We start from the raw sequence: 24,783 nt of genomic DNA on the forward strand, positions 1-24,783 counted from the left end.
CCCAGCACTTTGGAGGCACAGAAGTAGGCAGATCTCCAAGTTTGAGGCTAGCTTAGTCTATATAGCAAATACCAGGCCCACCACTGCTGCATAAACAAAGACAAACAAAAGAGTACAAATGGGAGAGACCAGGACTGTCTGTCCAAGAGTCTGATCGTTTGTGGTGTTGACCAGCCCGGACCGAATTTAAAATGGGTGATGTTGAAAAAGGCAAGAAGATTTTTGTTCAGAAGTGTGCCCAGTTTAAAAAAAAAAAAGTGTGCCCAGTGCCACACTGTGGAAAAAGGAGGCAAGCATAAAACTGAACCATACCTCCATGGTCTGTCTGGGCGGAAGACAGGTCAGGCTGCTGGATTCTCTTATATAAGATACCAACAAGAACAAAGGCATCACCTGGGGAGAGGATACCCTGATGGAGTATTTGGAAAATCCCAAAAAATATATCCCTGGAACAAAAATGATCTTCGCTGGAATTAAGAAGGGAGAAAGGGCGGACCTAATAGCTTATCTTAAAAAGGGCTATTAATGAGTAATTCTACTACCTTATTTATTATAAAACAAATATCTCATGGTTTTAATATTACCATAATTTAATTCATACACCAAATTCAGATCATGAATGGCTAGCAATGTTTTTGTTGAACAGCCCCGATGTAAGTAAAACTGACTTGTCATAAAAAAAAAAAAATGGTTGGCATCTTCACTCTAGTAGCATTTGTGCTTCTAGATTGGTAATGGCATTGTTAGTCCTGTAAAATACTGTACAGTTTTTTGAAGTTGGTCTTTTTCCAATATTAAAGTAGTCAGATTCATGTTTAAACAAAAACAAGTTGAAGCTATGATTAAACCCATAAAGTTTATGAGCTTTACTCTTGAAATACAACTCGTGCCTTGGATACCATGCCAAAGCCTGTTAAGTCTTGTTTAATTGTAACTATGAGATGGAGTTTAAAAGCATCGCACACATTTAATTTTCCTTCAAAGCAAATTATAGCTGCATTATGCTTAAAATATTTGGCATTTTAAAAGTGGCAGTTTAAAGTAGTTTGATCATATGTTTCTATATTTAAGATTCTTTGTGAAGACAAACCATATATATGATACTCAAATTTTTTTCTCCTTGTTATCCCCCTCTTCCTGTTTTCTTTCTTTCTTTCTTTCTTTCTTTCTTTCTTTCTTTCTTTCTTTCTTTCTCTTTCCTTTTCTTTTTCTTTTTCTTTTTCTTTTTTCTTTTCTTTTTCTTTTTCTTTTTCTGGCATTTTTGAGACAGGGTTTCTCTGGGTAGTCCTGGCTGTCCTTGAACTAACAGAAATCTGCCTGCCTCTGCCTCCTGAAAGACACCACTGCCGGGTAAATCTCAAATTCTTAAATAGTACTTAACTCAATTTATCATAATACCCCATGTTCATTTTTCTTCCAGAAAAATGTTAATAGATTATGAGACCATAGGAAGTTGTATCTTTGTACAATTCTTAATAACATAAGATTTCTTACTGTGCACCAAGGGAAATTTGTTTACAGAGTAGGCATATGACTTAAATAGTTTATGGTATTTGTAGATTAAAGAAAGCTTGTTTTGTAGACTTTGTACATGAGATGTCAAAGTCAGAGCGAACATAAGGAAGGATCTAACAGGAGCCTTAGTGTATGAATAGAAAATGTGAGCATGTGTGTCATTTAACAATGCTTTATAGATCTCATAATCTGGCTGAGTATGCGCTTGCTGATTTAAAGCAGCGTAACCTGTTTGGTTCCTTTTTCAAATGATGCTGCTTATGCTACAAAGTGAGTATTGTTTTTTCTATGACGCCTTTGTAAGAGGAAGTCAATTCTGTGTTCATTATTGTAGCTCCCACTGATGAAGTATGATCTGGGCCTTGATAGTTTAACCCTACGGGTTCTTAACAAGTTCAACATCCCCATGTTACCTCTAATACGTGTTATTTCCTTTTCACATGTTGCAAGCAGGAAGGAATTAACTACAGGCACTGGCTTTTACTGATGATTGTAATTTCTTACTGCATTTGCTCATGTATCCGTACTATTAAAGATTTTCTTTTTTATTTCAGAAGCGGAAGTGTCAGAACACTCCACAGGTATAACCCATCTTCCTCCTGAGGTAATGCTGTCCATTTTCAGTTACCTTAATCCTCAAGAATTGTGTCGGTGCAGTCAAGTCAGCACTAAGTGGTCTCAGCTGGCAAAGACAGGATCTTTGTGGAAACATCTTTACCCTGTTCATTGGGCAAGAGGTACGTAAATGGGACTTTGAATTTGTTCACAAAGTATTTCAGTCTGCCTATTTCAGGCAAATAGTCATAGCCATTGATATGTAATGCCAGGGAAGGGAAACTCTGAGGCTTTGACCAAAAAATAGATTTTATAGTTGATGTGATTTTAGTGTACATTTTAGAAGAGCAGTGGTGAAGTATTTGTGAGTAAATTATTAATGGCTACGATTTCCTTAAGAATAACGAGGAAGAATATGTCAAAGAGATTGTAAAAACCACTGGTAAAATGTTGATAATTGTTGAAGATAAAAAATGAGTACACAGAAATTCATCGTATTATATCTTTGTACATATGACAATTGTTGGCATTTTTCATAGCAAAAGTTTAAGATAAATGTAATTGATTTTTAGAACTGTAAAATTAGGTTATTTGAGTATTTTAAACATAGAATCAGTTGTGTAAAATATAAAGGTGAGATACAGTTTTCCTTTGGTCGTGGCTTAAAGTAACTGACTCTGGTTTTGTCTTTAACATAGCTTTTTACAATGATGGCTAATGTATTGTTCTTTAAATCACGTTAGTTTCATTGTGCTGTTACGTTCACATATGAAGGTTTAGAGAGACTTCTCATGAGTGTGTAATATGATCATGGCATGTTTACAGCTACTGCATACTACATTGTTTTGTCACTGAATTAAAATGGTGTCTTAAGTATCATCTTCCCCTTATAGGGCATTTTGCAATGGAAATATATATTTCTTAAGAAAAATTTGGCTGATTTAAATTTTGAGTCTTATTTAAAAACAATTTATTTGTTAAGATGTGAAGCTTTTTTTTTTTTTTGAAAGGCAGCACTTTAAAAAGTGTTCTTATTCTATTGCCTAGCATGACCTCTTAATCTCTATCCTCCTGCATCAGCCTCCTTAGTGCTGAAATTAGAGGCAACTGATGAGGCAGTTTTGAAATAAGCTGTTCTTCAATAGTGTTTTGGAAGTGATCAGTTATTAGTTTTGTATGGATTTATTTTTCATATTACTTGTGGGATGGTAAACTTGAGTAAAATATCAGATAAGGCCCATGAATGAATCAGCGTTTTCTTGTTCAGCTGTTTTTAATTAAGAATCAAGACAGAGTCAACTAATGGTTTGAACACTATCAGAGGTGATCATGCTGTGTTTATTTCATGAAACCACTGCATCGTAAATAAGCTACTTCATGTTTTTCTGTTTTTAACATATTTCAACCAAAAATTGGTTAAAATTTCCTTTTGTTTATATTAGTTTTTGCCCCTTTCAGGGATATTTGCAGTATCTGGAGACATCTTTGCCTACCTGGAGTCTGTTTACTGCATGCATAGTGGTTCTCAACTTATGGGGCTAGGACTCCTCTGGGAGTCCTAATATCAGATATTCTACATATAAGATATTTATGTTATGATTCATAATGGTAGCAAAATCGCTGTTCCGAGGTAGCAACAAAATAATTTTATGGTTGGGGGTCACCACAGCATGAAGAACTATATTAAAGGGCTGTAGCATTAGGAAAGTTGAGAACCATTGATGTAATAGGTAGAGGCCTATGTTGCTGCTAAGTACCTTACAAACCGTCAGTCAGTAATTTATGTCAAATAACTACCCAGCCCTAGATGTCCATGGTATTTAGGTTGGGAAATCTTAAGGGAGATGTAATTTTAAGAATTTAATAAATTGATTGTTATTTTCCAATCTTCATGAACATATAATACATGTACTGTGATTGTGGAAGCTTACATTTATGATTTTGCTTTACCTCAGTGTGTCCACTGTCTTCTGTTCCTACTCCCTGTACATTGCTGACCAATCACTATAGAGAAGCTAACTGTCCTCAGAATGGGGCTATTGTTGGGCCCAAAGTGAAGTCACAGTAGGAAAGAAAAGATTGGGTTATTTCTAGTAATTTGTGCCTATAGATACTGATAATTACTTTTTTTAAAAACCAGATTATACTTAGAAACCTCATTATACTAAAGCTTTATTATTCATACCCTTTATAAAGGTTAACATAGATACAGCAGACTATGTAAGCCTCTCAAGTTCTTTTTTAGTTTTAAAGAAAGATTACTCTGGGAGATACTTACTGTTGGTTAGTAATTAGTGCTATTAATTAAACTCATATAGTCATAGTTTTTTTTATGTTTTAAATTGACTCCTTTGCCTATGTATGTGTAGTTTTTTTTTTTAAATCACAGATATTTCTAAAAGTAGTCATTGCCGAAGTTCAAATGTGAATAGGAGATTATAGTGATCTTCTATCTAATTTGACTTTGCTCCTCTTGCCCATTCACTGTGTAGGTGACTGGTATAGTGGCCCTGCCACTGAACTTGATACTGAACCTGATGAGGAATGGGTGAGAAGTAGGAAAGATGAAAGTCGTGCTTTCCAGGAATGGGACGAAGATGCCGATATAGATGAATCTGGTATTTCATGCTTGGAATAAAAATTATTACATGGTGTTTAAATAATTGGCATTCTGGTTAATAATTATCAGTCCTTAAAATTCATGTGTTTTGTGTTTTTGAAAGACTTTAAAAGCCCACTTCTCTGAGGAATTTGAGTACATTTAGAATTCTTGTTGGAAGTATTTTTTTTTTTCTTTTTTTAGGAGTTGGGGACTGAACTCAGGGCCTTGCGCTTGCTAGGCAAGCGCTCTACCACTGAGCTAAATCCCCTTCCCCAGTATTTTTTTTTTAAAGAGAATGGTTTCTTTTGATTTTTTTTAATATTAAAATAATAAAACCAGAAAGTGATGGCTATTTCTGTGTGGAAATAAACTATCTTCATTATAGTGCTTCACAGCTTACAATATGTGATTGAGGGGTATTTCAGTTAGTCAGTTTATTGAGTCGTCTATAGTTGAGAGATGGGAGACAGGATGATGTAAAGTCATGGTACTTGCCTCCAGCCTGTGATAGAGCCTACAGGTGATGTGTGTAAGTGAGAGACTTTGGGTGGGAGTAGCTTATAGCATTTGTATAACATGTGTAAAGCCCTGGGTTTAGTCTCCCACACTATAAAAGATAATTCATACATGAAAGTTAATTGTGTTGCACAGTTTTGGTCCACCCAAAGTACAATATGAGGGATGGTCTGGGAATGGATAAAATTTATCCCTACTGTTAAATAAATAGAGGTACGGTAGAACTTAGACTACGTAATGTCTTTGTTTGAGGTACATAATTAGAATTGCTGTAATAGAGATTCACAGTGATGTTTGAAAGTATAGGGGAGGAAGACAGATTGTGTCTTTGATGTTACTTTAGGTAATTTTAAAAAGATCCTACAATAGTGAAAATTTATAGATGAGAAATCTTAAGAAGTTTCTGTTCATAAAGCTATGATAAGCTGGTCTGATGGAAGAGCTGTATGTGTAGGAAATAACTACAATGATTATTGCTTTGTTAGTGAGAGTGTTTTGGGCTTTATGAATTGAAGAGGACCCATTTTGGTATAGTTTTAGGAGTTTGGAAATTCGTTTAATAAGACAGACTAATTTAGTTAGCCTCAGTCATATGCTTTTCTGTGGCAGGCAGTAGAATGTAACTGTAGTTGGTTTTAAGTAAATAAAGCATACTCAGACAGGGAGGGCCACGGAGAAAAGAATGAATTATGAATAAAAATGTAGTGTAATAAATAATGTTTGCTGAAGTGCTTTTTAGTGATACACATATTGTCTAAGTAAAAGAAGAATTTGAGGTATTTATAAAATATTCAAAGTTGGTAAAATATTTAGTAATTACTCTTCACATAGTTTTCTTTTAACCACTATATGCAATTTTATTTTAAATAAATCTTCAACATATTAAGCTGCTTTATGGTTCAAGACATTCAAGTTAGGTGTTTAGGTAAGTATAGTAAAGATAGAATCTTGAAAAGTGAAACATATTTTAGGCCTACATACAGTGTGTTTTCTTTTTATTAAATTGGAATTGTAAGAAAAGTTCTTTTCCTTAATTTTGGGGCTTGAACTCAGGTCTTCACCCATCCTATAAAAACAGTCTTCTGACAGGCTAATCCTGTGGTTTTTTGTTTGCTGTTAGAGAAGTATCTTGTTATATCCAAGCTCTATAAAAATTACTAAGTGCAAAAGGCCATGCTTCTGTTTAACTTCTTACGAGCTAAGGTGTCTTCATAATGATAAGGTTAATGGAGTTGTTTCACATCTAGCTGTGTCTTTTTTAATTAGGTAGAATAACTGATGTTACTTTTAAAAAAAGCCAAAAATTTGTAGATCATTTAATTCCTTCTCTTGAATAAGTTTTACAGTTCTTTGACTATTCAGAACTTTTTCTTGTTTCCAGAAAGTGAATGGTTTGCAAAAGTGAGGATAGTATAGAGTTTCATATTTAGTATTTTGATGCATCCTTTTGGTGGCCTACTTATAATTGGTGTATAGTTCTTAGATGTTTGAATTCATTTTACAGAAGAGTCTGCAGAGGAATCGGTTGCTATCAGCATTGCACAAATGGAAAAACGTTTACTCCATGGCTTAATTCATAATGTTCTGCCATATGTTGGTACCTCTGTAAAAACTTTAGTGTTAGCATACAGCTCTGCAGTCTCCAGCAAAATGGTATGTACAAATGAACCCTAGCTTGAGCATTAAGAAAAATAGCAGTCAGACAACTTTGGTTTGCTTATTAATGCTTATTTAAGAAGGAGAATCGAGTGTCTTCCCATGGATAGGAATGCACTGTTTGTTTTCATATCATTTCATTTCTTAGGGTACTGTAGCGTAGGAACCTTGCCTGTGTCATACATAAGGGAACTAAAACTAGTCAGCTAAGCATTTACGTGAATTTGTAGATGTTATGTGTTGAGTTTACTTCTATATGGTTGATTATAACATGTAAGGCATGGCAAGATGCACAAGTGAGATGAACTAGTTTTATAAAATTATGACTTCCTACATGCAATCTCCTTGAGTATTCCTTTAAGAGGGTGATTTTTCTGGGTCTAATTTCTAAGAATCTTTAAGACAATTACTAGAATTGTGGGCCCAAGAATTGGAGAGGTAAAAGGCACATTTGGTAAAGTGCCTTTTGTGCAAGCATAAGAACCTGAGTTTGCATCCCCAGAATGTAGATGTGTGTACAGTGGCATGTGTCTGTAACCACGGTGCTGGCGGCCAGGGGAAATGGGGGCAGAGGCAGCAGATTCCTGGTACTCATTGTGCAACTACACCAGCAGAACCTAGAGTTCAGTAAGAGATGGTGTCTCAGAAAATTAGATGGAGGAAGACACACTGGATTAACTTCTGGCATCCACACACACCACACCAGAATGTAACTATTTTAATGTGTTCTTTGAGTGATTTTTTTTCTTTCAGTATGCATGTATAGGAAAAACCAGTGTATTATAGTTATCATTGTCTGTTACTTGTCTAACTGAAGTTTCTCCACAGGTCCTCACAATGGCTTTCCTTTCCTTTTTAGGTTAGGCAGATTTTAGAGCTTTGTCCTAATCTGGAACATCTGGATCTTACCCAGACTGACATTTCCGATTCTGCATTTGACAGGTTATTTATTTTAAATATCTAAATATAATAAATAAAATAAAACAAAACTAGCAAAATTTGCCTATTTTCATGTTTACATAATTGTTATTTACTACTCCTACTCTGTGTTGCTGCTGAATCCCTGCCATATATGGTGGTAACTTAATAGAATCCTCCCAAGTCTTTTCCTTTGTTTACAGGCCCAGAACATCAGTACTGCCATCTGTATGTCTCACCTAGGCTTACTAAGCTTGCTTTATAATTGCTGTGTAGATCAGTATTACTATTCTCAAGGTTTTATTTCAGTTTTTCAGTGTCTTTTGGCAGAACTCCCTTTTCATTTAATTCATTGTTTTTTGGTTCAGTACCAGTCTGTTCAAACCAGGTAATTGATTCTTCCTTAGAGACCACTAGGTTTCTTATTATTTTAGTTCCCCTTTCTTCACAGTTCTGACATACCCTATTTCAGAGGGAAGACAGGGTCTTTACCTGTCTCCAGTGTTCATTTCTTTTTTATTTTCATTATGCTGTAGCAGCTCTTTTATGTGTGTGCTACCTCCCCTCCAAGTGCTTACTTTTAGTACAGGAAACGAAGTCTTTCCTATCCATTTCTTTCTTTTCCACCCCCCCCCCTTTTTTTTTTTGGTTTTTTTTTTCGGAGCTGGGGACCGAACCCAGGGCCTTTCGCTTCCTAGGCAAGCGCTCTAACCACTGAGCTAAATCCCCAGCCCCTCCACCCCCCCTTTTTAAATGACTTGCCTTAGGTTTTTTTTTTTTTTTTCCTTCTTTTTATTTCCAGCACTTAAAATATTCTCTGATGGTAGAAATTCCAGGATATTTAAGTAATGATTTTGTATTTAAAGTAATGTTCATGCCCGTCTGTATACATAGTTTAATGCTTTTGAGGAATTTGATAGTCTTGTTCCCTTTTGTAGTTGGTCTTGGCTTGGCTGCTGCCAGAGTCTTCGGCATCTTGACTTGTCTGGATGTGAAAAAATCACAGACATGGCTCTGGAGAAGATTTCTAGAGCTCTTGGAGTTCTGACATCTCATCAGAGTGGCGTTCTGAAAAGTGCAGGCAAGACTACTTCAACTCCATGGACAAATAAAGACATTACCATGCCATCCACCACGCAGTATGCCTGTTTGCACAATTTAACTAACAAAGGCGTTGGTGAAGAAATCGACAGCGAACACACTTGGACTGAACCTGTGTCTTCTGAAAGTTTCACTCCTCCCTACGTGTGGATGCTAGATGCTGAAGATTTGGCCGATATCGAAGATGCTGTAGAATGGAGGCACAGAAACGTTGAAAGTCTCTGTGTGATGGAAACAGCCTCCAACTTTGGTTGTTCCTCCTCTGGTTGTTACAGCAAGGACATTGTGGGATTAAGGACTAGTGTCTGTTGGCAGCAGCATTGTGCTTCTCCAGCCTTTGCGTATTGTGGTCATTCATTCTGTTGCACAGGGACAGCTCTAAGAACTATGTCTGCACTCCCAGCGGCTTCTGCAGTGTGTAGAAAAGCATTAAGGACTACGTTGCCCAGGGGGAAAGACTTAATTTATTTTGGGAGTGAAAAGTCTGACCAAGAGACTGGACGAGTACTTTTGTTCCTCAGTCTGTCTGGATGTTACCAGATCACAGACCATGGTCTCAGGTGGGTGATCAGCTCTAGTTACTAGGAAATGGATCTATTCTCAGATGAAATATTATTCCTGATCTAAGTTTTTTACTTGGTTTATTTAAGCAAGAAAGTTAACCAAGGTTTGTTACAACAAGTACTGGGGCAATAGTGCTTCTGATGCCAACATGAAGTCTCATTTCAGTCAGTTCAGATACATTGTAGGATATGGAGGAATATACATTTAGACGTTTAAGTGCTCAGGAATTGGCCACATTACATTTTTATAATACAATTTGGTAGATTAATTTATAGGTTATAGGTTATAATCTCAAGGACATATTACAGAAGTAAATTTTATATTGAAGACTTTGCCAACTATGGCTGTGGTAGTTGGTGTGATTTTATACCATGAGGTGCCTATAAACCAAATTGCTGTTGACTCGTGTCCACCTGCTGCTGCTGTTGTTGAGACACTGTTCGTAAGGAACGTTGGTTGGCCTGGTGTATGTTTTTGCATTTGCACATAGCACTTGCAGAGGCCAGAGACAATGGATTCTCTGCAACTGGAGTTATGGTTGGTTGTGAGCTGCCTGATGTGGTTGCTGGGAATAGTACTTGGGTCCACTGGAAGAGCAGTTAGTACTCAATCTCCAAGTCCTCTCTCCAACAGTTATACAATGTTAGAGGCAGTAAATGCAGAAACATACACATCTGTAATTTAAAGTAAGCTGAAATAGTCAAATACTACAGTATCTTGTGGTTTTTGATATGACTGTAAATAGAATTACATTCTTAATTTCCTTTTTCAATTGTTCATTGCTAGTATATAGAAAATAATTTGATTTTGAGACCGGCGTTCACCATATAGGCTTACCTCAAACTCTATTTCAGCTTCCCAAATTCTGGGGTTGTAGGTGTATGTATGCCCTCCTGGTGTTTAGTAACAGAATTAGTTTTTATGTGTTGGTTTGTTAAACCTCTGTTTTGTTTAACCCTTTAGCTCTGTGTTTTGTATGTGTTTTTTTGTTTTTTTTTTTTTGTTTTTTTTTTTTTTTTTTTTTGGCCCTTTCCCCCATGAGGTACCCAGGACCTTGGATATGTCAAAGAGCTCTTCAGAATCCTTGAGGATTTCTGCATGTAACATTTATAGCCAGTCATTTAAATTCAGAATCCTTGAGGATTTCTGCATGTAACATTTACTGCCAGCCATTTAAATTACAGCTTTCCTGTCTGGATGCCTTTGCTTTGTTTTGTTTATCCAGTTGTTCTGCCTAAACTTACAGTGTTTTAACATAAGTAGAAATGACAGTGCAGTTTTAGTGACCGTAGCTCTGTAATGAGTTTAGAAATTTGTCTTCCAGCTTCTGTTATTTAAGATTGGCTCTCTGGAGTCTCTTGATCTTAAATATGGATTTTAAAGGTAGCTGCACCACAGAAAATCTCACGATGAGTCATAAAGGCTGTACCCAGCTCTCCCTTTACCCAGCTCTAAAGAAGAGTTTTCTCACCCTCCCCCTTTTATTTACTGGAAATCGGCCTTACAAATCTTGAGCTGAGTCTTTTAAGTGTGGTGAACTAACTGCATTAGTTTACTAAGTCTTCTGAGCTTCTCCCTCTAGGGGAGAATATTTGACTTTGGGAGGAATGGTACACAATGCCCCTTCCTCTAATACTTTGTACCCACATCCTGTACCCACATCCCTGATAGTATTGAGTTTTGGAGGGGCTGATACACAAATCCGACCTTTTTGCTCCATCTATGTCTGCACGTTCATTGTAGCACCTGCTACAGTGGCAGCTGTCATTTAGTTCCAGTAGCTTAACAAATTCTGAGTCTCTGAAAAAATTGTTTAAAGTTTTCTTCCAGAACTAAGATTGACAGCCACAGCAATCTGTGGTCATAAACACATATGTTTAGTAGAATCTAGTATGTAGGCATATCACATTTATTTAAACAAAACAGTAGTAGTGGCCTCCCTGGCTGCCAGAACATAGAGAGGTAGCTCATTTCTGGTACTGTGACTTTTAAGAGTACTTTTTTTCCTCTGCATGCAAGGAGCCTTCCTTCAAACTGTTTTCATCTTTTTTGTAGGGGTTCATAGGTAGGGAGTAAGTAAGGGATTTATTTAGATCCAGAATGTCATCCCAGGTAGTTCAGGCTGACCTCAGATTTACTTATTTTGAATACTTATGTATTCAAAACTGGCCTGCTTGAACTCCTGATGCTTCTCTCTTGTCTTTCTTGAGTGCTGGGATTTTAGACCTGAAGTACTGCTGTAGGGATGCTGGGTATCTTGCTGCCTCCTGTGAGTTTGGCAGGGCAAGCTTACACTGCTTGCTCTGGCTCTCAGGATAGGATAAAGGGGAGTAAAGCTATGCACTTGCTTCCCAGGGCTGCTCCTGGAGCTGACTAATAGGTTCTGACAGGCTCCAGGAGCCTCTCCATGGACCACACTTGGCTGCTCAAAGGCCCTGCGTTGAGTGAATAATCTTGTCCTTCAATATATTTATAGGGGAGAAATTACAAAGTTTACTATAGGGAAGGAAACTGCCCCCAGAATTGATCTTTTTCATTCACCCACTCTGTCATTTAATTTAATCCTTATTTCAGCTCCTTGGTGAGCCACTCACTAGTCATGCATCAAAACCTTCCAGAGACCTACTGCCAGGACAGCATTTGACTTTGCCATTTTCCCCTCTACTCTGACATGTCTTTTAGAAGCAGCTGCAGAGATGCTGTATTTCAGAGTGTAGGCCTCTGAGAGCAGCTCTAGAATCCAGTTCTGAGCTTACAATCTCAGAAGCCTATGTGGTACTTGAGTCTTAGAAGATTGTCAATCTCTGAGGCAGACTTGGTTTCAGATGAGCCAAAACCCTGGTGTCTGGAGTTGGAGAGATGGAGTGATTAAAGCTCTTGCTGCTTTTGAGTTCAATACCCATCACCTACATGATTGTTTACATGATGTCTGTAAGTTCAGTTCCAGGGGATCGGATGCTGCCTTCTGGCCTCCACTGGAACCAGGCATGTACATGATACATAGACATACATCCAGGCAAAACACTCATATGTATAAAATAAAATAAAACCAAAACTAATGTCAGTGACACTGAAGCACCCATCAGCATCGTGAGCCCAGGGTCCTAGGTTTTAGTTTCCACAGAAGACAGTGTACCATCTCAAACTGGGAATAGTATGACTGCTTAGGATGACCAAGGTACTATTCCCTGGAGGCAGGGTACTATTTCACCCCAAGTAGGGGACATAATCATGATTAAGGCATTGACTCTCTGGGACTTTGGAATCATGGGCTACCAGGGATGACTGTGATTACAAAGTCTTAGAGGTGGAAGGATGCCATGATTACTTCCCTCTGGAGCAGGACAGCAGTTGTTCATGGTTTCAAAATATATAATGTAGTTGTTGCGTGGGTTGGAGATGGGACAGAGTGTTGGCTCCCTCTGTGGGTTGTCAGAGATGTGTGGTCTCTAGGTAGCTGTTGCGTTTAATACCTGTGAGGGACTGTCAGTGTTCACGGTGATTGCGGGTCTCCTAGAGGTTCTTACTTTCCTTGCCCTGAATAGAAGTGCATCCTGGTTGCTAGTTGGGGATTGGGCTTTGGAGATGAGATGCTTCTCATTTTGTATGAGGCTACTCCAGGCTCTGGGCTTCGCAGAGTTTCTAGTGTACTGGTCCTTCTCCTTGTGTTGGTGTCATTGGTTGTCTTTGCTGTCTTCCGGGGAGAGATCATTTGTTAGGGCATTTAGTTGGCTGTCTTGCTGACATCTCTAAAAGTTCTTAAAGCCATCACTTACTAACTCTACCATCTTTATAATTTATTGCTGTGTGTGTCTATTGACTGATGTATTTTTTCAGATTGTTTTAATATTTAATAGTTTTTGGTTGGGCACTAGATAGTTCAAATTATATATTGTTGAATTTGGGACATGGTTTTATTCTTTAATAATCTTCTCTTTTGCCAGGCAGTGGTGACACATGCCTTAACTCCCAGCATTAGGGAGGCAGAATCTGGCGGGTCTTTACAAATGCAAGGCCAGCCTGATGTACAGAGCAAGTTCTAGGACAGCCAAGATTACACAGAGAATTCCTGTCTTGAAAAATAAAAACAAACCAAAGATTAGCTTCTTTGAGTCACTGTTGTTTGTATCATTTCTATAACTTATACATGTTTGTGTAGCTTTTTCTCCTTTTTGTATGCCTTAATTGTTTAACTGTTTCTTTCCCCTATTATGAGGAATATATTTTCTTACTGTATGTTACCATACCTCAGTCTTTCATTGAGACATACTGCCTTTGGCTAAAGACAATATTTTAACTTTGATATCCCTTTACTTCTTTTTATTCTCATCATTGCCCTCAAGACGTGTGTGCATGCGTGTACACACACACACACACACACACACACACACACACACAAATGAATACTCAGGCATACTTCCATAAACATGCATGCATACATACAAACACACATACATACATAGTATGTACATATATATATATATATATATATATATGTGTGTGTGTATGTATGTATGTTAGCCCTAAACAACCATTTTCTCCCTTTTTAATGGTAGTTTCTTTCTTTTTTTTTTTTGTATTTTCTCTTTGTAACATAGTATTATGGCTAAATTCTGCTCATTATTTCTTTCATAGCATATGCCTTTATGCTAGTATGAGAAACATTTTCTGATCTTTCAAGACCCTTCTGTGTCTTCTTAGAAGAGTATTTGTCAAAAGGTATTGTAATTGCTTGTTTGTATTTATAGTTTGTTTTTCCACTAAGAGCCAGTAAAGCCAGTGACTGACCAAGTGACAGATATAGGCACATTTGTAACATTGTACATTTCATTCAGACACCATTTGAGCTTTCAGACTCCCCTTTGAAAGGTACATTTTTTATTGTGAACTTCTCAAGGTCTTAGACTTTATGAGTTATTGAATTTTAAGTATTTTCTTCCTTTTAAAAACTTTATTTGGGCCAGTTAATTCCAGCACTTGGGAGGCTTGGGCAAAAGAATTTTGAGCTCGAGACCATCCTTGGGTATATGAGTTCAAGGTCAGATTGGACTGTAGACCCTGTCTAAAAAAATGTCCTCATTCATGTTAAACCACATAGATTCTGAACTACCACCATTGTTAGCCTGAATTCTATACAGATGGGAAAATGGTGGGGGAAAATCCTTTAAAATTAGAATATAAGATTAAATAGATTTAAAACATGCCCTTCCCAATCTTTACCATTCAGTATTCTCTCTGAATATTGATAATTCCTGTAGGCCTGGCCAGATGCATCATATGCCTGTAGTCCCAGCTCTGAGAAACAGTAGATGGAGAACTGCTGTTCACTGCCAACCTATTTTGTACAGTGACTTCTAGGCTAGTCAGTACTGTCTGGCAAGGATGTTCCCCCCCCCCCCCAAAAAAAAACCCCAGAAATTCATAGTTTGTTTTTATTTCCATAATAGTTTACTTCTTACATTGGTTCCTAATGTACTTTAACTGCATTAATTTTTTTTTTCTTTTTTCCGGAGCTGGGGACGGAACCTAGGGCCTTGTGCTTGCTAGGCAAGCGCTCTACCACTGAGCTAAATCCCCAACCCCAACTGCATTAATTTTAAAACTAAATTTGGTATATTAGTTTTGTCATTTACCTTTTTTGTATCAAATTATCTCATTTTTTTGATGTTTTAATACTCCTTTAGTTATTATATAGAAATTTTCCAGTCCCTATTTTATTCTTATATTTTAATTTCTACTGTGGTTTTTAGACTTGAACGTGATATTACGTTTTCTTTTTAAACACAGAAATGAATTTACATGATATTAAATTTACTATCACGAACCCCCTTTTTAATTTCTTTCCAATATATATTAAATTTTAATGTATTTCAGAATAAAAACCCCATACTTGTAGCAGTTACTCCAGTTTTTTCTTGTCCTCAGTTGTTGGCAATTATACATCCATCAGTGGGCATTCAGGGTGTTTTGCTTTTTGTCTGGTGTGAATAATGCTGCTGTGGACATTTCTGTGCTAGTTTTGGTGTAAGACGGTTGGTTCTCTTGTGTTCGTATACCCAGGAGAGGGATTCCTAGGTTGTTGGGGATACAGAGTCTTGGTACTCACAGAATGTTAATCATGCAGGAGTGTCTCAATGGAGGAGATAATAATAAGATACCTGCATCCCATCCAGAAAGCTGAGAGTGGAGTTTGTTAATGACCTGGTGACCTTGCTGGTTGTGGAGGCAGACCACCACCCCCTTTTGATATAGAGACAGACCTCTCACTCAAATCCCCAGAATAATTACCCCAGACTCTTCTCCCTAGACCATTACTAATCCTTAGGGGAGATGGCATATGTACCTGCTATTGGTCAGAAACCACATTAGATTCTAGGTCTTTGAGCTATAGAACCAACCTTCATGGTGACATGAACTTTGTAATAAAGTTTCTATGTAGTCACACCTTAAGCATTATTGTGCACCTGGAATTGGCTGATATTACCTGGAAACCTTTTCCCAGATTGTACTGTGCTTTAAGTATGCCAGCAATGACTGCCTGGCGTTAGACGCCCCGCCGTCTGATCCAGGTTGATGAAGTCGATATGCAGTGGTCTTCATTCTTAATCTCTCTGAGTGCTTCAGCCTACTTCCCTGTCAGGAACTGCAGGGATCACCCCTCACTAACTTATGGGGGGAACTGGTAATTAGGTTTCAGATTTCAGTAATATTTTTTGATTTTTTTATTCTCTTATACAGCTTGGTGGGAAATGAATCTAGGTCTCGGTGTTTGTGTGAGAATTGTTACTGTAATGTTTTTATAAAGTGTCATATGCTTTATTGGAGTCTTGACAAGAAAAATGTAGAACATTTTCTTGAGTCGGATGTATTTCTGTCTAAGGAGGAGTCAGTCAGTTATCAGTGTTTTATAAAAATTCATAACTTATTGCCAACTTGAGAGTTAGTACAATACTAGTGGGCCATAGCAATATTAAAAATTCCAAAGATTACTCTTTCCTGACTGTCAGAGTATTTCTTTTGCAGGGTTCTGACTCTGGGAGGAGGACTGCCTTACTTGGAGCACCTGAATCTCTCTGGCTGTCTGACTGTAACTGGTGCAGGACTGCAGGATTTGGTCTCAGCATGTCCTTCCCTAAATGACGAATACTTCTACTACTGTGACAACATTAACGGTAATGCCTTTTAGCTGAGACATGTTGAAGAATTTAAGATTTTTGTAATTTTTTTTATAGTTTTTATTTCCTAACTGCACAAATTGTCTCACTTTCAGGTTTAGTCCTTTAAATTTAATAAATTAAAATGATTTGGTTCCTTAATCTAATAAAAGCAAAATGCCACATATTTTTACTTTGTGAAGGTAAGTTTCTTATCCATTGTACCAGAATTTTAGGCATGTAAGAGTTTAAATCACTTAAAAATGACAAATTGTTATAGAAATACTAAGATTACTTTAAGATTTTGGGAATTCCACTGTAGTATTCTAGCATTTACCCATGAATAACTTAAAAGTATTGATTTCTTAGGAATGACAGGATCACATTTTCTCACAGCACTGCTTTATTTAAGTTTGGTAGATAACAAAAGAAGACTTTGTTAATGGGAACTCCTCAGGAGGCACAGGCTTGACAGTTTCTATACTGTTTCAGAAGCTGATTCCTGAGCCAACTTAAAAGTCACGAGGCAGGGCATGGGATGTAGCTGGTTGGAAGAGTGCTTGCCCAGCATGCATAAAGCGCAGGGTTTAAGCCCCAGCATCACACAACACAAGGGTGGTGGCTCGGTGCTTGTCATTCACTTCAGCACTCTGGAGATAGTGTCAGTAGTTCAAGGACATCCTTTCTTTCAAGTTTAGCTTGGGCTATGTGAGACCCCATCTTAATCCCTACAGACACACAGACACAGACAGATATACAGGTACCACTAGTTAAACATCCCCCCCGCCCCCCCCATTTTTTTCTCGTCTGTTTTTCATTGAGCTTGTTCAAACATGCATTTTCAAATTATGTTTGTTGTTCTTTGGAGCATTTGATCTTATGTAGTAGAAACTGAATATTTCAGAAGCATAATAAAGCTGCTCCTTGATTATTAATAAACAGAACAAATCATCCTGCGTTTGTAACTGGAAACAGATTTAAATAGTCCCATTCTCTTATTCACCTATCTTTTATTTATACTGTATACTTTTGGTTTTGAGAGCCCAGTTTATTCTCAAATGAGAGGGGAGACCAGAGTTTATCTCAGGGAGAACAATCATGGATTCAGGGAAACTAGAGAGAATAATATTAGAATGCAGAGAAGTTAGCAAGTTTTCTATTGCTTAGAAGTTAGATTTCTCTTAAAATAAATGAGAAGAAAGGAGATCTCAGCTCTTATTTCTAGAAGAGTTGACATGTTCTTAACAGAAGCAACTTGGTGGAGCCTGTATTGCTCTCTCTTGATGGCAATGTAACCAAGCAGTGGAAAAATGATTCTTTTTAAATATCTAGCTGAACAAATAAAAGCAAAATTATGTTCATGAATGGAAGTTTTTGCTTACTGTTAAAAATAAAGCCATGGGGGACTGGACAGGTGACTCAGTGGTTAAGTGGATGACCCCATATTGCTATTACAGAGGATCAGAGCTTGCTCTCCCAATAGATTCATGTGGCAGGTCACAACAGCCTGTAACTCTGGCTCCAGGGGATCCAACACCCGTTGACCTCCTGTGGCCAATGCACTCATATGTATGTGTACCCGTGCACATGTCTATGCAGTCTGAAAGAAGAAAAATAAATATGGCTTTTAAAAACAAAGCTTCCTAAGCTTACAAGATTCAGTTTAAGATGAATACATAATTTTAATGAAGATATTTTATTTGTGTATTACATTTGAGTTGCTTATATAATTTTGGTGTAGGTTCCATTTGGAAACAAATCTCATAGTGAGTGAACTCTGTTTTGCTTAATGGAGATAGGTATTTGGTGGGAAGTGTAAAGACTTAGCTCAGTCTTATTATTTGCCTACTTACTCTGTACTTAACTGTTTTTAAACTTTTTGGAAAATATTTAGATGAAAAAGGTAAAGTGCTTAAAATCTTTTGTACTTTCTCAATATTTAATCTGTTTTGAATATATAATATTAGCATTCCAAAGGAGTTATTTACTCCTGTTAAATGTAAATTTTTTTATTTCAAATTTTTAGTAGAAACTTTTGAGAGATCCGACTTTTAAGGTTTGAAAGCTATTTACAGTTCAATAATACAAATAATACAATTCTAAATTTCCTTTCTTGATAGAGCATGATTTGGAAGAAATGGAAATGCTTTAAAGTTTATATATAATGCATTTTCTAGGAGTCTAGGTAGTTGCTTTTAAAGCAGTAATTAAGAGTCAGTCCTTTTTTGTAAAAGAATATACAATTTAGAACGTGCTGGAATTGTACCCACTTGTAAAAGGTGACACCATTGACATGGCTTCTTTGAAAAATACTCAACTTATACATGAAATACTTGTTGAGGGTTAAGAAGCGCTCATTTTTATTTCTGAAAATAGTAATAATCTAGTACATGGTTAATTCAGAGTAATGAGGAAGCACACATATTTGAAGTAACATTTAATTTAAAATGTATTTTGTTAAAAGAAAATCTACATGATTACCACATTGTTAGTAAAAGAAGTTACTGCTGATAAACTTTACTTGTAGACAAGATAGTAAACAAAAAGAGAGCATAGTCTGCCTCCTAAGCAAAGGCAGACACTGGGAAAGGTGTGAGCCATCAGCTATTCAGTGCTATATTGAGCAAGATACTGTACTAAGCTCTGGTGCCAATCAAACACATTCTGATTCTTCTGAATGAGTCGCCATGATTTTTAAATTGTTACTTGATTTAGATGTGTGAGGTGTCTTAGCCATAATATTTACACAAACCTTTATCATTAATGGAGTTGTATGGCATAGTGTAGAGCTCTGAAGAACATTTGAACAATGCTAGTGAGTAACTTTCTTGTGCTGCTTTGCATTTCAGTTTGTGCATAATTTAGCAGTAAAGGTAGATTAGCTCGTAGTTCTGAAGGTGACAGTCTCAGATGATTTGCTTTCTTATGTTTCTAATTTAAGTTAAAAAAAAGGAATTAAAGGTAAGTGAAGGTAAGTGCAGACATACTCATAGCATGAGCAATATATACGTAAAACCAAGAAAAAACACGTCATTTTATAAATGGAATCAACTTCCTTTGTAGCTCTTTTCATCTAAATATAAAAAAGGATTCTTTGCTTTAACAAGTATGCCATTTTACTCTAATTTTCTTTCTTCTTACTATAATTTAGCCAGATATATAATAATTGTCTGACTCCTTTTTTCAACAGTGAGATAGAAATTTGCTAGCAGAAGTCAAATACATAGGGAATGATGCTTTGAATTGTGAGTCAGGTGGGAGAATAGTGTCCTTGACCACTTGTGGTGTTGAGCCCTTTTACTGTTTCCCTTAAAAACTAGTTGTGCACTCTTTGATGCTTCCAGCTTTGACTGTTTTGCTAGACCACCATGGAATTCAGTATAATATTCCTTCTTTACCCTTCTGTCTCTAAAATTAAAGGGCATGTATATGGAGCTGTGTAGTCCAGCTGCTTGGGAAGCTGAGGTACAAAGATGACCCTAGGTTCATGCAGCCAGCATGGGAGACATAAGATCTTGTCTCTTAAAATAGAGACAAGTAAACAAAAATGTGTGTGTGTTGTATGAATATAGACATGTATGGTCTTTTATTTGGAAAATTAATTTCTTCATGTCTTCAACAGTTGCTGAGAATAGACTTATGTACTGATAAATGATAGGTACACATTTTGCTAAGATTTAGCAGTCTAAGCATTAATTAGATTAAGGCTCAAGGGGTGGATAGAGAGATGGTGGAAGGCAGTACTTGGGTTTTACGGAGATATCAGGTGTTTGATGTCAAAGCAATAACATGTGCTGGGTGAAGCCAGGCTAAGCAAGGGGATGGGTGAGGATTGACTGGTGCGTAGGGAAGCTGGAAATATGTTACAAGGAAAACTTGGTTAAGGACTGACAGTGGGAGAGGAATGTTAAAGTTTATGATTCTTTACCAAGGTATTTCCAACAACTACAAATATACAGTAATTCTTTTTAATTTTAGCTGTATGTCCTATTTTATCCAGAAAATGCTGCCTAATATGGTGTTATAAATTTTAAAAATTTCACATATAACAATTAAAAATGGAAGATTTTAATTTTTATTAAATAAAAATTGGCCTGTAGCACTCCAGTTGTAAGGGTGCTTTTTAAGCCTACAAACATGTCAACAGTCTGAAATCGGAGCTCACTCTATAAATTTACACTACTGCCCATTTCCTATTGTGTGTGTGTTGTGCCTATTTCCCTTGTTTGAAGCTAATCCCAGGTACGTCAGTCTTAAGAGTGAGCAATCGATTATAATTCTACACATAAATAAAATTCAGTGCTTTTCTTAAAGATAATTTGTCATTTCCATAGTAAAATATATGAACATTATATTTTAATGACTTTATCCAAAGAAGTTCTTCACTTTTTATATGTGCTGTCTTGGGCTAAAAGGAAAAGTTGTACTTGTGGTGATACATGTAGTCTAAATGTTTAGCTTCAAGGATTAGTTACTGTCTCTGGATGTGAGCATAGTCACCTTGTTCCGCAGCATACTTCTGCTCCTGTAAAGCAGTAGGATGCAAGTAGATTCTGTTAGGCTGGGAAGCACGGAGGGTAATGCGATGTTAAGTTCATTAGATCAGTCCTGTAACCATGTTCTGATGCTTCATGTCCTCTCGTTTTGTTTTGTTCTTGTGTGTCACATTCGAAAGCTTTGGTTTTCCGTGGAAGTATTAATAGCTGCTCCTTATTAATTCAGGGTACCAGTTACATTGAGTCTTCGAAATGCTAGAAACAACCCTCTACATTTGTTTCCTCTCATGAAAATTGTATTATTCAGAACATTCTCTAACTCTGAAATTTCTTTGTTACTTTTCTAACTTCCAATAATGTTCCTGAATAAATCTAGATCTTTTATCTAGTATCTGGGTAGTATAGTACAGCTGGTGTAAAATTCCAGTTATTCCATAAGTGGTTTATTATTGTAAGTGAATCATGGTTTTATGTTCTAGATGTTTAATTGACCACTTTTGCATTTAGTTTTGGGATAAATTTTCATCTCAAGCTATCTATTGTTTTTGTTCAGAGGTCTACAAATACTCAGAGTATGGAAGACATATATATTGTTTTAAGTTTTGAATATGACATTTATTCTAATTGTTCATTGCCGCATTCTTTAGCTGACACAGTTCAGATAGGTTTTGTTTTTTGTCTTAATTATGTTTCTAGAAAGGATGTTCAAAGAAGTCTTGCTTCTGTCGATTGTCCCCGTTTTCTTGGGAAATTTTATTATGTTTCTTCTTCCAAGGAGGATATTTTAGATGGAATCAGACAGCTATTGGCTGATTATTTGTGTCTGAGTTTTTAATGTATTTGCTGTAAGATTGTACGTCGTGTGTGATGTCAATGAAGTGCTAGTGAAACAGGTTAGAATCATCGGCAGAACTGTTTGCATGACCTCCAAGTTCCTCCCTTCACATGTTGTTTACTTTCATACAGGTCCTCATGCTGACACCGCCAGTGGATGCCAGAATTTGCAGTGTGGTTTTCGAGCCTGCTGCCGCTCTGGCGAATGACCCTTGACTTCTGACCTTTGTCTACTTCATTTAGCTGAGCAGGCTTCCTTTCATGCACTTTACTTATAGCACATTTCTTGTGTTAACCCATTTTGGGTGTGTCTTGTTTTGGCCCCATTTCTTACAGTCTCAGAAATTTAATTTAGCAGTGAACTGTACAATGTTGTTTTTCTTTGCAAAATATATTTTTGTTTTAGAAAAGGATTAGGATTTTTTGTTAGGGTGAGAACAGTCTTTCTGGTTTCTTTTAAATGAAATGCTTTAAAAAGAATAGCACTAATACCATGCTATTTAAAATATTTTTAGATTATTTACATTTTAGTCAATGGGGGTTATTGGTTCTCTTATGTGTAAACACTGTACCAAGTTTTGCAGCTCCTTTCAAATATACATTTCTGAAGATTTATTTTCAAAGTCTGAACATTTTAGAAATGAATCTCTTTTCCCCTAATGTTTTCTTTATTTCAACAATTCTCAGGGGCCAATTCAAACACACTTAGAAGCGAGATTCTTTAAGATTATAGAATAAGTTGGCCTCTTGGTGCCGGCCCAGTGAGCCAGCAGAACAGCAGTCTGTTTCTATTGCTGTAGACACCTGCTTCCACGGCTGTCCCTAAACTGTTGAATTCGGGAGGTATTTTTAAAAATTCCACAATTGTTTGAAGAAATGTATAAATAAAATCTACTTTGAGAACTTTACCAAGCAATATCTTTTGTGTTGTGATTTTATTTTAAATCTCAATCTAAGTTTACCAAATGTTTTGTTTTTTGAATGTCCATGAAATTATGATCCTGACACATTGAACAGTTTTAGACACTAAATATTACTGAATTAAAATTTTTTTGAAGTTAATTATAATTATAATTATTTGTCATGAGAAGAAAATAGTGTCCCTCCCTCCTTTTGAGTGTAAGCAAAGCTGTGAAGGAAGAAGTGATCCTGAGTCAGCCTCTCCGTGGCTGTAAGTATTTTCTGCCTGTTTGCAAAAGAGTGGAGCTAGGAAGACGTGACTGCAAAGAGCAGGTCTCATTTCAGGCTGATGGAAACCTGTTTCCAGAGTGTCTGAAGATGAGCAAGAATGATCTAATGGGAACATAGAGGAATTCTGGAACACTTTGCAGTTCACTTGACATATGAATTAAGCACTTTGGTGTATCTACTGACATTCTCTTTGAAGTATTACCCTGCTGTCAAGCGTTTGAAGAATTACTGTTATCATTTGAAAACAAAAGAGAACCCTAAAAATTTGGCATAGGGCCGAGCACATGTAAAAGCAGGTAATCTTAAGATTTTGAGGATGTTACCTCTGTGATGAAGTCATCAAGTCTTTAGGGGACACCAAAATTAACTTCCTCTAGTAATTATGTACAGGAAGAAAACCAATATCTCTTTTTCTGTGAGCTTGTGAAAAGAAGTCGAGTATAGCGTCAAGTCAGAAGTTTCACAGTTTTGTATGATCTGCTGGAGTGACTGTTTTTATCTCTCAGTGTATAATAAAACTTTATTTAAAAGTTGCTAGCATGTATCATTTTGGGAAAACAAACTGAAAACTCCCCAGGAAGGAGTCTCATGCAAATGTCTACTTCACTTTCCCATTATCAACTTGAAAATACACAATTGACAATGGTCATGGATTATCATGATAAGAGATTACCTATCCCATAGGTAATCAAGAAACAGTATAGCTTATAGGGAGATTTTTTTTCTCTGTAGCCTTGGATATTATCTTCAATAATTTTAAACAGCTGGTTTCCTGAAATTGTAAGTAATGGAAGGTTTTTATGTATACATTTTCTTGTTTTTTATTCTCAATATAGTTTAACATGACACTATATACTTGGTTTCAATTTACTTGAGATTTTGTGACTGATTTCCTTCTGAGAATAAAATGTAACAGTTGTATAAATTATATCACAGTACCTGATAAGTGTTAAATGCAAGGCTGTAGAGGTAGGTAGTTAATGTGATCTAATCTTCCTGGAAGCAGAGCAAGCTCTACCCTACCTACCCCAATGCTCTGGATTCTCAAATGAAAGACACACACACAGCCTTCTATTTAGTATGTTTAATCAGCTCAATGGCTGGATCACTCCCAAAATTTCAAGTTGCTAATGCCACCCCTCTGATACCCCTAAGTTATTACTTACTAAAATCTATATTGCATCTTTGCTACCCTAGACCCAGTCAGGGTGGGGTGCTTGGGGCCACCCTTTTCCGGCTCTGACATGATTAGTACTCTGTCTTCTACAGCTCTCAAACCTGCATCTTCTTCCTTTCTCGGCACTGATGATTCTCCACAACTTCTTCCTGCTGAATTGGAGCAAAGTTTTTTGTTTTTTTTTTTTTTTAAAGGAGTGGGAAGGGCAAGAAAATTAGAAAAATTGGTTAGACTTAAGAAAGCTAGCTTTAGCATCTGTTATCTAGTCTCTGTATGCTTAGAAGGCACAGGGCTTGCCTGAAGTTTTCACTGGATCTTCTGAAAGGCTGGATGAACCCAGTCCATCAGAAGTCAGTAGCTATTCCTGAAGCCCTTCTGGAAGCAAGTCTCTGGAAATAGCATCAGGAGGCAAGGAACTGGAGCAGCAGGTCATTTCAGCATCCCCGAGGATGAATCTTTCCACAACTGTATAGAAGCAATATATGAATCTTGGAACCAAAATTT

General features: G+C 36.8%; 1 protein-coding gene and 1 pseudogene across 3 annotated transcripts in view; both read left to right on the plus strand.

Annotated features, from left to right (window-relative positions):
- Positions 1 to 22,827, plus strand: part of Fbxl5 (F-box and leucine-rich repeat protein 5) — a 42,388-nt gene extending 19,561 nt beyond the window's left edge. For 2 of the 3 annotated variants that reach the window (XM_087583101.1, NM_001401432.1), the window contains exons 5-11: positions 2,070 to 2,252; positions 4,563 to 4,688; positions 6,693 to 6,841; positions 7,704 to 7,786; positions 8,701 to 9,423; positions 16,451 to 16,599; positions 22,044 to 22,827. In XM_087583101.1, coding sequence (XP_087439227.1) covers positions 2,070 to 2,252; positions 4,563 to 4,688; positions 6,693 to 6,841; positions 7,704 to 7,786; positions 8,701 to 9,423; positions 16,451 to 16,599; positions 22,044 to 22,120 — 1,490 coding nt within the window. In that variant the 3' untranslated portion in view covers positions 22,121 to 22,827. The remainder of the gene's footprint in view (positions 1 to 2,069; positions 2,253 to 4,562; positions 4,689 to 6,692; positions 6,842 to 7,703; positions 7,787 to 8,700; positions 9,424 to 16,450; positions 16,600 to 22,043) is intronic. The other variant, XR_015636607.1, reaches the window with a different exon arrangement.
- Positions 161 to 698, plus strand: LOC148001386 (cytochrome c, somatic pseudogene; annotated as a pseudogene).
- Positions 22,828 to 24,783: the final 1,956 nt, after the last annotated feature.

This window comes from Rattus norvegicus, chromosome 14 (genome assembly GCF_021556685.1).
Source record: "Rattus norvegicus strain SHRSP/BbbUtx chromosome 14, alternate assembly SHRSP_T2T, whole genome shotgun sequence".
In the NCBI taxonomy this organism is placed as follows: Eukaryota; Metazoa; Chordata; class Mammalia; order Rodentia; family Muridae; genus Rattus; species Rattus norvegicus.